The 12,320-nt window shown below is 45.8% G+C and overlaps 1 protein-coding gene across 6 annotated transcripts in view; it reads right to left on the bottom strand.

Annotated features, from left to right (window-relative positions):
- Window positions 1-359: 359 nt before the first annotated feature.
- Window positions 360-12,320, bottom strand: part of Colec11 (collectin subfamily member 11) — a 40,109-nt gene continuing 28,148 nt past the window's right edge. For 3 of the 6 annotated variants that reach the window (XM_004656878.2, XM_004656880.2, XM_045144282.1), the window contains 4 exons: window positions 10,928-10,999; window positions 2,806-2,859; window positions 933-1,028; window positions 360-751 (listed from right to left, as the gene is read on the bottom strand). In XM_004656878.2, coding sequence (XP_004656935.1) covers window positions 360-751; window positions 933-1,028; window positions 2,806-2,859; window positions 10,928-10,999 — 614 coding nt within the window. Of the gene's footprint in view, window positions 770-932; window positions 1,029-2,805; window positions 2,860-10,927; window positions 11,000-12,320 lie in introns of all 6 variants that reach the window. The other 3 variants (XM_004656879.2, XM_004656881.2, XM_004656877.2) reach the window with 2 other exon arrangements.

Raw genomic sequence — 12,320 nt, 5'->3', positions numbered from 1 at the left:
CCCACTTCCATGGTGTGCCCTCAGGCTGAATTATTTGAAGACTGGACTTTGTAGCTAGACCAAGGCAAGAGCTTTATGGTTGAGCAATTCTGAGTAATAATTCCATAATGAACATTTTGGCTACAATACAGGTAATAAAAACTTTACTTCTTCAGAACAACATCCAGAAACAAGATTTTCCCTCTTCTAAGGTTCAGACAACGGCCCTTGAACCAGTGAACCTCTCACTTCCATGTGGAAATAAGACTGGCAGACATGGCTGGTGAGGTCACCAGTGGTGCCTTGGGGACGGCCTGTTCACAATACTATAAAAAGCAGGGTTCAGCTAGCTGTCACCCCTAGGTGTGTCCCTTCATGGCTCACATATTCTCCTTGTCAAACTCACACATGAAATACATGGTGATGTGGCAGGCCACATCATTCCAGCCCCCAGAAGCCACCATCTCTACACAGTCTTCCTCATCATAGGCATTGTTGGGCTCGCCACTGCGCCACTTGTTGAAGGTCTGTATGGGGGAGCGGTCAGAGTACACAAAGGCGCCCTCTTTCTCCAGGTCATTGATGCCAATGAAGACACGGGCCAGGCCAGCTTGCGCCAGGTATGCAGCCATCAGGCCATTGGAGGCCTCATCCTTGGGCATGCTCAGTGTGCCTCCCCTGCCTTGACAGGCCAGCTGGGCATCCATGTAGCGCTTCTCCTCCTTCACCAGCAGATAGATCTTGCTCTCGGTCTCACGCACACCGGCGACAGCTGCAGGGGAGGGCAGTGCTGAAAGGCGAGCACTTGCATTTCTATAAATAAACTCAAGGCACACCACAGGCCACAGACTTGGCAGCGGCCGGCACACGGCCATGAAGAAGACACTGCGTGGGGACTCCAGGGCAAGGGAGGAGGGCGGGGCAGGGAAAGGGAAATCCTGGGCTTAACATACCATTTTTTATGAATTTTAACTCGGTTGTCAGCTGGGTGACTTGGTTGTCCATCTCCCCAATGGCTTTCCTCAGCTGGCTGCACTCGCACGGGATGCCTGCAGGAAGCAGCTTGTTACACAGGGGACCAGGCTCAGAAGAGAAGAAAGCCCCCTCCTTCCAGACACAATGCCATGGCCAGAGGTATGGGTAAAGGAAGCCCACGCTTTAAGGAATGCATGGCTGAAGATACGATGCAGAACAAGGCACTGCCGTGACACCGACCACAATTCTGAGAAGGGGAAACCCTTCCACTAGAGCTGGACAGACAATAAAGTGCCTGCCACACAAGCACGATGATCTGGGTTCGATCTCAAGAAGCCAGGTAATAAGAAGCAGCCAGGCATACATGATGGCTCACACCTGTAATCCAGCACTGAGGAAGAAGAAACAAGCACTTTCCCTGGGGCCCACTGACCAGCTAGTTTAGCCTAATTGGCAAGCCACAGGCCAATGAGACTTTTCTTAGAGGAGATGGATGGCATTCCTGGGGACATTTAAAGCTGTCCTTAGGCCTACACACACACGTACACACACACACACGTACACACACACACACATACATGCACACACCTTCATAGAAGTGCACCTGGACACTTGTACACACACACTTCCAGCACAGGAATGAAGGAAGGGCTAAAGTGAACCATAGCAGGGTAGCCCTGATGAGGAGAGGGCTTCAGTAACCAGGATTCCATGATTTCTAGCCCACTGCAGCTTTAGTTATATATATATATGGTTTTGTAAGGTAGGATCTCACAATAGCTCAGGCTGACCTGGAATTCACTCTGTAGTTTCAGGGTGGCCTTGAACTCACAATGATCCTCCTACCTCTGCCTCCCAAGTGCTGGGATTAAAGGCATGTGCCACCATGCCTGGCTTTGAGATATATATATACACTTTTTTTTTTTTTTTTGGTTTTTCGAGGTAAGGTTTCACTCTAACCCAGGCTGACCTGGAATTCACTATGGAGTCTCAGGGTGGCCTTGAACTCACGGCAATCCTCCTACCTCTGCCTCCCAAGTGCTGGGATTAAAGGCGTGTGCCACCACGCCCGGCTTGATTTATATTTTTTAAGGACAATCTTAGCCAGGCATAGTGGCACACGCCTTTAATCCCAGGACTTAGGAGACAGAGGTTGGAGGATCACTGTGAGTTCAAGGCTAGCTTGGGACTCCATAGTGAATTCCAGGTCAGCCTGGGCACGACTCAGATCCTACCTCAAAAAATATATATATATATTCTTAGTACATGTATGTGTGTATGTGGTATGCATGTGTGTGTGTGTGTGTGTGTGTGTGTGCCCACATGTTCATCTCTTTTTAAAAATTTATTTATATTATTTATTTATTTATTTGAAAGAGATGAAAAGTGCACACCAGGACTGCAAATGGCCTCCAGATGCATGTGCCGCTTTGCACATCTGGCATCATATAGGTATTAGGAAGCTGAACCTGGACCAGCAGGCTCCTCAAGTGTCTTAACCACTGACCCATCTCTCCAGCCCATCACTCTTATCCTTATTTTACTGAGGCAGGGTCTCTCACTTGAGCCCAGAACTCACCTGTTTAGCTAATCTAGCTATCCAGATTGCCCCAGGTGTTCCATGTCTCTGTAGCCCGAGCACAGGGAAATACAGGAAGCTGGGAAGCAGGGAAATACAGGAAGTCCTGGGATTAAAGGCGTGTGCCATTATGCCTGGCATTTACGTGGGTAGTGAGGATCCAGTCCTCGTGTTTGCACAGCAAGAGCTTTATCACTGAGCTACCTCCCCAGCCCTTTGACGTAAAATCTTAATAGAACTTACTAAGATTCTCCAGACTGTTTATGTCATACCTGGTTCTCCACTAGGGCCAGGGGGTCCCATGTCACCAGAATCTCCTTTTTCACCTGGAAAAGAAAAGTAAAGTCGTCATGCAGAAGGGGTGTGTTCCTTGGGTTAAAAAGAAGGTTTACCTGCCAGAGCTAGAAGATAAGACTCCATTGCTGAAGACACCCTAGACTGCAGTCACAGGACATCAGAATACTGAGTTCAAAATGGAATTTAGTTCCCCCCTGGCTAGCCCTTATAGTGCTTCAGAGCCCTATGGGAGCTGTTGGAAGAAAATGGTCACCATAAGCATGAATAAGCAGGGACCCTGGAGACTACGAAATCAACCATCTGGACAAGAAGTACACACTTGTATAATAGAGGCACACAGCCTTTGCAGGTAACCAACTGTTCTCTTATTGGACATGAGGCTCACTCAGTGGGAGAGAATTCATAACTGGTACTTGGAACCAAGTCAGAATCCCATAGTCAGGAAGCTCATAGTCTTCAGAGAGAAGCCCCCACTGCTATCTGAAGAAGAGTGGGCTTGCACACCAAAAATCTCTCAAATAACTTTGCATACCTCCTTTCACCTGAGCTGTTCTCACTCTTGGTTGGAGAATCTGCTTGATTTTACACATGACAGAGAAAACAGAGGAGAGTCAAGATCCATCAATAAGACAACATGATAACTACTACAAGACTTGCCACATCTTCCACATCTGCCAGGGCCCAGGGGAACTTGCAGTGGAAGCAGCACCGTGAAAAATGCTCTTACTGCTAGCCTGACAGCCGGCTCCAGGATGATGGTGGCACACATGGTGATCAATCAAAACCTATTCAAGCAGAAATCCAGAGGCTACAAAGAACTCAGCACTAAATCACACTGCCAATAGCCCTGCCATGGCTCAGGGAACATTGTGGAGAGTGGGTAGAAAGATTGTAAGAGCCACAGAGTGTGTGGGAATACCCTGAGGCATGCTCTCCCCACTACCCCATAAGGACTGACTGAGGCCTTCCTGACCCCACAGTGAATCCCACAACTCCACTGAGGAGGGCCCCAGGAAAACGGGAACAGGGATGAGGGGATAAAAGAGTATAATCTATTATAATATATATATTAACTGTTTTTAAAGGGGTGCTGGAGAGATGGAGAGTTATGGTGTTTGCTTGCAAAGCCAAAGAACCCAGTTTCAATTCCCCAGGACCCATATAAGCCAGATGCACAAAGTGGCGCATGCAACTGAAGTTCATTTGCAGTGGCTGGAGGTCCTGGTGCACCCATTTTCTCTCTCTCCCTCTCTTTCTCTCTCTCAAATAAATAATTTTTTAAAATATTTTATTTATTTATTTATTTGAGAGAGGGAAACAGGCAGAGAGAGAGAGAATGGGCATGCCAGGGCATCCAGTCACTGCAACAAACTCCAGACACATGTGCTACCTTGTGCATCTGGCTTATGTAGGTCCTGAGAATTGAACCAAGGTCCTTTAGCTTTGCAGGCAAGTGCCTTAACTGCTAAGCCATCTCTCCAGCCCAAATAACTTTTTTTTTAAGGACCAATGGAAGCCGGGCACATACCTTTAATCCTTTAATCTCAGCACTTGGGAGGCAGAGGTAGGAGGATCACCTAAAGACTCATGTTCGACTCTCCACATCCCATGTAAGCCATCAGACACACAGTGAAACAGGCATTCGAGGTCACACATGTGCACAAGGTGGTGTATGCATACAGAGTTCAATTTCAGTGGCTGGGGTCCTAGCAAACTAGTTCTCTCTCTACCTCTCTCTCTCTTTCTTTCACTCTCTTGCATAAGAAAGAAAGAGAGAGAGAGAGAGAGAGAGAGAAAGAAAGAAAGAAAGAGAAAGAAAGAAAGAGAGAAAAGAAGGAAGGAAGGAAGGAAGGAAGGAAGGAAGGAAGGAAGGAAGGAAGGAAGGAAAGAAAGAAAGAAAGAAAGAAAGAAAGAAAGAAAGAAAGAAAGAAAGAAAGAAAGAAAGAAAGAGGGGACATGGTGGTGCACACCTTTAATCCCAGCCCTCGGGAGGCAGAGGTCAGAAAATTGCCATGAGTTCAAGGCCACCCTGAGACTATATAGTGAATTCCAGGTCAGCCTGGGCTAGAGTGAGACCATACCTTGAAAAACCAAAAAAGAAAAGAAAAGAAGAGAAAATAAAAGAAAGAAAGGAAGGAAGGAAAGAAGGAAGGAAGGAAGGAAGGAAGGAAGGAAGGAAGGAAGGAAGGAAGGAAGGAAGGAAGGGAGGAAGGACTAGGGCTGAAGAAATTGTACAGTAGCTAAGGGGCTTGCCTGCAAAGCAAAAGGGCCAAAGGACCAGGGGTTTGATTCCCCAGGACCCACGTAAACCAGATGCATAAAGTAGTGCATGCACCTGGAGGTCATTTGCAGTGACTATAGGCCCTGGTGCACCCATGTGCTTGCTCACTAGTGTCCTCCCTCTCTCTCTCTCTCTCTCTCTCCTCACAAATAAAATATTTTTAAAAATTTCAAAAGGGCCAGGGGTTGAAGGGATGGCTTAGCGATTAAGGCATTTGCCTGCAAAGCCAAAGGACCCAAGTTCAACTCCTCAGGACCCACAGGCAGATGCATCTGGAGTTCATATGCAGTGGCTGGAAGCTCTGACGCCCTCTCTCTCTCTCTCTCTCTCTCTCTCTCTCTCTCTCTCTCTCTCTCCCTCCCTCCCTCCCTCCCTCCAGCCCTTCCTCTTTATCTGTTAAATAAATAAAAATAAACAAATATTTTTTAAAAAGGGTCAGGCCCTTGGTTTCCCACCAGGTAAGACCCTGATGGTAAGACCCTGTTGCTGAGGACTCCACATACTTGGGTTGCAAGGCCATTGAGAAATCCTGCTGGAACTGAGCTCATAACCTCCTCCATGTAGACCACCTGATAGAAAGCTGGGAGAAGCCATTTTGCACGCAGTTCAATGGGAGAAAGAGAAATCACCAGTGAAGATACTCAACAGTGGACACTGCAAGCCTTATATTTGGCCAGCCAGACCAAACTAATCAATGGGTACAATAGTGGCATGTCTGCCATGGTGGAAACTAACTGCCCTCTAATTGGACTGAAGGTCTGCTCCATGGGAGGGAATACATCCCTGATACTGAAAACTTAAAACAGGGGTAGTCATGAGCCCTAGGGTTGTAACATCTGCTGATGTCTGGATAAATGTATACACTGTGCTTATCAAACTGCCCAGTAAGCACTTCTCTTAATGTTTATACCCTTATATTAATGCTACTATTCTCACTTTTTGTAGAGAACCTTCTCTTTTCAGACATCAGTGACCTTGGGATGACTCAAAAGGCATCATGATGCTGAGAAGACGTGACAGGAGTGCTCAGCACTGCAATATCTCTATCATACCTTCAAAGGCTCAGGGTCTATTGTGGAAGAGGTGGCGGGAAGAATGTAAGAGCCAAAGGAAGGGTAGGACTCCTTACTACATGTTCCACCCAGACACAAAATGTCCTTGATATCCATGACTTCACAGTTCCTGACACTACCTACACAAGACCATGATAATAGGAGGAAAAGATCATGATATCAAAATAAAAGAGAAACTGATTGAGAGGAGGAGGGGATATGATGGAGAATGGAGTTTCAAAGAGGAAAGTGAGGGGGGAGGGCATTACCATGGGATATTGTTTATAATCATGGAAGTTGTTAATTAAAATAATAATAATAAAGAAATGTGACACCCTCAAAAAAGGGGGGGACAGGCATGGTAGTGCATGCCTTTAATCCCAGCACTTGGGTGGCAGAGGTAGGAGGGTTTCCATGAGTTCAAGGCCACCCTGAGACTACATGAATTCCAGGTCAGTCTGGGCTAGAACAAAACCCTAACTTGAAAAACCAAAAAATAAAATAAATAATAATAATTAATTAATTTTAAAAAGGATCAAGGTTAAAAATCTTGTTTCTTGAAGCTGGGCATGTCACTCAATGGTAAAACAATTGCATGGCATGCACAAGACTTTGGTTTTGATCTTTAGCACTCCCCCCAAAAAAGTCTTATTTATTTACATACAAGACCTGAGGTTGCCCCAGCCCTCCTTTGTGTGAAGCAGGGGACCTGTGTTCTACAGATAGCTCTTCCTACTGATCATGGGTATGAACACAGCCTTGTCACAGGCATCAGGAAGCATCGAAGGACCAACCTCTGAGTCAGTTTTGGAGAGATCACTATATGGAGCACTTTGCAGATGCCAAGAGTAGATGACAATACAAATACCAAATGCCACATGCCTTTAATCCCAGCACTCAGGAGGCAGAGGTAGGAGGATCACTGTGGCTGCCCTGAGAATATTGAGTTAATTCCAGGTCAGCCTGGGCTAAAGTAAGACCCTACTTTGAAAAACCAAAGGAATGGGTGGAGAGATGGCTCCGCAATTGAGGCACTTGCCTGCAAAGCCTAATGACCTAGGTTCAATTCTCCAGTACCCATGTAAAGCCAGATGCGCAAAGTAGAGCATGCGTCTGGAGTTCATTTGCAGTGGTTGGGGACCCTGGTGCACTCATTCTGTCTGTCTCTCTTCTTTCCATCTCTCTCTGCTTGCAAGTAAATAAATAATTTTTTTAAAAAAAGGAAAATCTGGGGCTAAGGCAATGGCTCAGCAGTTAAAGACACTGGTTTGCAAATCTTGTTGACCTAAGTACAATTCCCCAGCCACCCACATAAAATTGGATAGGCAATTGTTTGCAGCAGCAAGAGACCTAGGCACATGCTCGCACATGTGTATGCATGCACACACACACACACACACACACACACACACACACACATGCACACATGCGCAAGTATAAATAATCAAAAGAAATTCTAGGGCTGGAAAGATGGTGTAGCCATTAAGGCACTTGCCTGCACAGCCTAAGGGCCAGTTTTGATTCCCCAGTACCCACAAAAAACTAGATACACAAAGTCGTGCATGCATCTGAAGTTCATCTGTAATTGCAAGAGGCCCTGGCATGCACATTCTCTCCCTTTCTCTCTCTCTCTCTCTCTGTCTCTCTCTCTCTCTCTATCTGTGTGTGTGTGTGTGTGTGTGTGTGTATCAGATTAAAAGAAAAAAAGGGGGTAAAAAAATCAACACTCAAAGTAAAGCTGGGGGGATGAGTAGACATAGGAATAGGATTTCATGGCAGCCCATCCTCACTTCATGAGGCTCTCATCATTCTATCACACTTGTTAGGAAGTTGTATTTGGTCTGTTGCAATTAGCTTTTTGTTGCTGGAAGAAAGCACCTGAACAAAAGCAGCTTGTGGAATAAAAGGGTTTATTTTGGCTTATAGACTTGAGGGGGAACTCCATGATGGCAAGGGAAAATGTGGAATGAGCAGTGGCTGAACATCACCTCCTGGCCAACATCAGGTGGACAAAAGCAGCAAGAGGATGTGCTAAACACTGGCAAGGGGAAGCTGGATATAATACCCTGAGCCCATCCCCAACAACATACCTCCTCCAGAAGCTCCAATTCCCAAATTGCCATGAACTTGGGACCTAGCATTCAGAACACATGAGTTTATGGTGGACACCTGAATGAAACCACCACATTCTGCACCTAAAACCTGATAACTATCCATGGTGGGAAATGCAATGCATTCAGTTCAACTTTTAAAATCCCAGCTGAAGAGATAGCTTAGCAGTTAAGGCACTTGCCTGAGAAGCCTAAGGATCCATGTTTGACTCTCCGGATCCCACATAAGCCAAACACACAAAGGTGAGGCAAGCTCAAGTCGCACATGCCCTCTAGGTAGCACAAGTGTCTGGAGTCCTACTGCATTGGCTGAGGGCTTAGCATGCCAAAATTCTCTCTCTCCCTCTCTCTCTCTTTTTCTCTCTCTCTCACTCTCTAAAAATAAAAAATAAATTTCCCCATAGTTTTTATCAATCCCCATAGCCGGGCCTGGTGGTGCACGCCTTTAATCCCAGCACTCAAGAGGCAATGATAGGAGAATCACCATGAGTTTGAGGCTACCCTGAGACTACATAGTGAATTCTAGGTCAGCCTGGGCCAGAGTGAAACCCTACCTTGAAAAACCAATATGTATGTCCCCATAGTCCAAGGTCTCTTAACTGAGCCATAATAGCAAAAAAAAAGAAAAAGAAAAAAAAAAGAAAGAAAGAAAAGAAAAGAAAGAAAGAAAAAGAAAAAAAATAATGGTACAGAAAAAACATCATTCACACTACAAAAGACAATACTGGACATAGCAAAGAAAAATTAAACCAAAACAATATTTAAAACAAACAAGGTGGGCCTGGGGAAATGGCTTGCCTATGAAGCCTAAGGACTCAAGGTTAGAGTTCCCAGATAACACGTAAGCCAAATGCACTTGGCAGCGCATGCATCTGGAGTTCATTTGCAATAGCTGGAAGTCCTGGTGTGCCCATTCTCTCTCTCTCTCTCTCTCTCTCTCTCTCTCTCTCTCTCTCTCTCTCTCTCTCTCTCTCTCTCTCTCTCTCTCTCTCTCTCTCTCTCTCTCTCTCACATAAATAAATAAATAAGATATAAAACAAACAAGGTAAACATCAAATTATGTAACATCAAGTCTGACAACTCTAACCAGTGACAAGTCTCTGAAATTCAAATTCCACCCTTCCAGCTGGGCTTCTCACAGCCTGGGAACCATGAATTCCAAGTTTTCAGCTCCCCTTGGTGGCCATCTCATAGTCCTGGCATTTCAGAAAGTTCTAGGGCCGCAACTGAAACTCATGGCTCATCCTCATGGCTCCTCTACACAAGGGCTTCCAACAGCCCTGCTTCACAGTACCCATGGCCATTAAAAAAAAAAAAAATTCCACATTGCAAAATCAGTATCCCTTTCTCTCCTGCATTTTTATACTCCATACTACCAGGTGGGCTACCAGTTTGTTAATCCATGGGAAAATAAAGCTGACTTTAAAGAACAGAGTAGTCTTTCAGAATTCAGACCCCTTACTTTCAAAAGTCTACATTCTTCCTGGTGTCCCAACCTTAATGGTTGTAATCTCCCAAACAATTGTAGCCAAATGGGTGGTGTTTTCAGCCTGAAACTTTCATTTCTTTCTGTGCCATATCCTTCTGCTCACACCTGTCCATTTTTACACAACACAACCCTTAACAAGTTCTCAGGACACAGGTAGGCAGAATGCAGCAAATCTCTCATGCAAACTGCTTCTAGCCCAGTCCCCACAAAGTTCTTTTTTCCACTTATAAGCCAAACCCCACAGTCCATAGCTTACTGCATTTAGGTCTTTCAACTCTGACCAGAATGGTCCATGAAACTCTGCCTTCAGCACTGCAAGGTGTCTCTTAGAACAAGGTTTCAAATCCTCCCACATTCCTTGCACAAATCAGTTCCAAAAGGCCAAAAGTCACACAGGTTTCTAGCAGTAATGGCCCCACTCCTGGTACCAATTAGTGTTGCAGTTACCTTCTTTTTGCTGACACAAAACACCTCACCAAGAGATACTTATAGGAGGAAAGGGTTGTTTTGGCTTGCATATTTGAGGGGAAGTTCCATGATGGGAGAGGAAAATGTGGCATGAGCAGAGGTTGGACATTACCTCCTGGCCAACATCAGGTGGACAACAGCAGTAGGAGAGTGTGCCAAACACTGGCAAGAGGAAGCTGGATATAACCCATAAGCCCACCCCCAACAACACATCTCCTCTAGGATGCTTCAGTTCCCAAAGTGCCATCAGCTTGGGATCAAGCATTCAGAACACGTAAGTTTATGTGGGATACCTGAAGCAGACCACCACATGGACCAAGCATGCAAGCTCTAGATCCTGCATAAAAAAAGGTGAAAACCCCATAAGCCCTTCAGATGGGGTGACTCTACCAACCCTGGTGCACTCAGAGAAGGCAACTCCTCTGATCCATAGCAACTGAGTTTTTCAGAGTGATATGAGTAACAACAAAACCATAGGACATGATAGATCAGCCAGCGGTTAAGACCACCAGGCAATCCTAGCACATGGGAGGCTGGAGTAGAAGGACTGCCATGAATTCCAGGGCCAGCCTAAGTTAGAGAGAGAACCTGCCTCAAAAATAAAATAAAAAGACCAGGGGACAAGATGGCTCAGTCAATGATTATTCTCAGACACCATGAACCTGTTAGGAAATATGAGGCAAGAATCACAGCTACCTTTAGCACCAATGGGACCAATTTTTCCATGGCGGCCCACACTGCCTTTCTGTCCTTTGTCCCCCATGTCACCTGTAGAAACAATAAGATAAATCAAAGTTAGTTTATGAACAGATGACTCCTTCTCATGCATACACATGTACAAGAAGAGACTAAAAGAAATAATTGCTCTTAATCTCTTGAATATCACATATATGATTGTCACTGGGTGGTTCTTTCCACTAGTATAGTTTCCAAGGGAAGACACACTGGCCCCAAAAGTCATACAGGCTGCAGAAGGGAGTAAGGCAAGAGGAGCATTCTTGAGCCCTCCACTCTGCCAAGGCCCACTCACTTCCATGTATGAGTAAGGAGAGGGCAGGTGCCTGTCCTGCATTCCAGCTCAACAGGGCATCCCAGTTCTTAATCCCACACCCAAACCAAAGACTGGCACCACAACTCTAGGAACACAGGCACAGCTAGGTACTCCTGGGAACCTAGCGCATGTGTCACATGGCAAAGACTTGGGTGCCTCCGGCTGCATTTGAAGGTGACTGTCCGGGGAACACAGGGTTCTAGGAAGGAATGCCCAAACGCTTCCTTGCATACCTTATGACTTGGCCAGTTCTACAGCCAAGTGCCTGCCCTGTGATTCCTGTCAGCACATGTCAATACGGCATGGAATCCTGTTCGCATGGTCTCTAGTCCTTCTGCCTGCACTCCTCTCATCTATTGCAGGATGGAGCAGTGACTGGTCTTGCATCTGCCATGACCTTGGGGACTCTCTCTCTCTGGTCACTGGGATGGGAACAGTTGTCTCCACCCAACCCCAGAACAAATCAAAGCAGAGGACAGCATTGTTCAATGCCAAGTTTTTCCACTGAGTGTCCCCACTCCTTGTCAGCTGCTCCTGCTTGTCCTTAAGGTCCCCACAGACCAGGCACCAAACCATGAAAAGACAATAAACAGTGAAACCCCAGAGAAGAGGCAGTCATGTGTGGTCAGGATAATGGGACCTTTCTTAGCTCCCAGCACTACTGAGATGAACCTACTCTGTGCAAGCAGCTCTCAAGAAGGGGAGGACTCTACTGCATGCCAAAGAAGCACGTCCCAGTAGAACCTCCCAGAGTTGAGTGCTGAGTAGATGCAAACGCAAATTCCCTAATGTCAGCATGGACAGAGGACAAACACAGGCTCCAGAGAGCCATGGCTATAAGAAAACTGACACATTGCCATGGAAAGAGCATAAAAACTGAGTGTTTGTGGGCTATAGAGATAGCTTAGTGGTTAAGGCACTTGCCTGCAAAGCCAAAGGACCCAGGGTTGTTTTGTTGTTGTTGTTTTTGGGTTTTTGTTTTGTTGGGTTTTTTTGGGTTTTTTTTTTTTTTTTTTTTTTTGGCTTTTCAAGGTAGGG

The sequence above is a fragment of the Jaculus jaculus genome, chromosome 2 (genome assembly GCF_020740685.1).
Source record: "Jaculus jaculus isolate mJacJac1 chromosome 2, mJacJac1.mat.Y.cur, whole genome shotgun sequence".
Taxonomy (NCBI): Eukaryota; Metazoa; Chordata; class Mammalia; order Rodentia; family Dipodidae; genus Jaculus; species Jaculus jaculus.
Note: the sequence above shows the minus strand (reverse complement) of the source record. Positions and strands in the feature narration are given on the sequence as shown.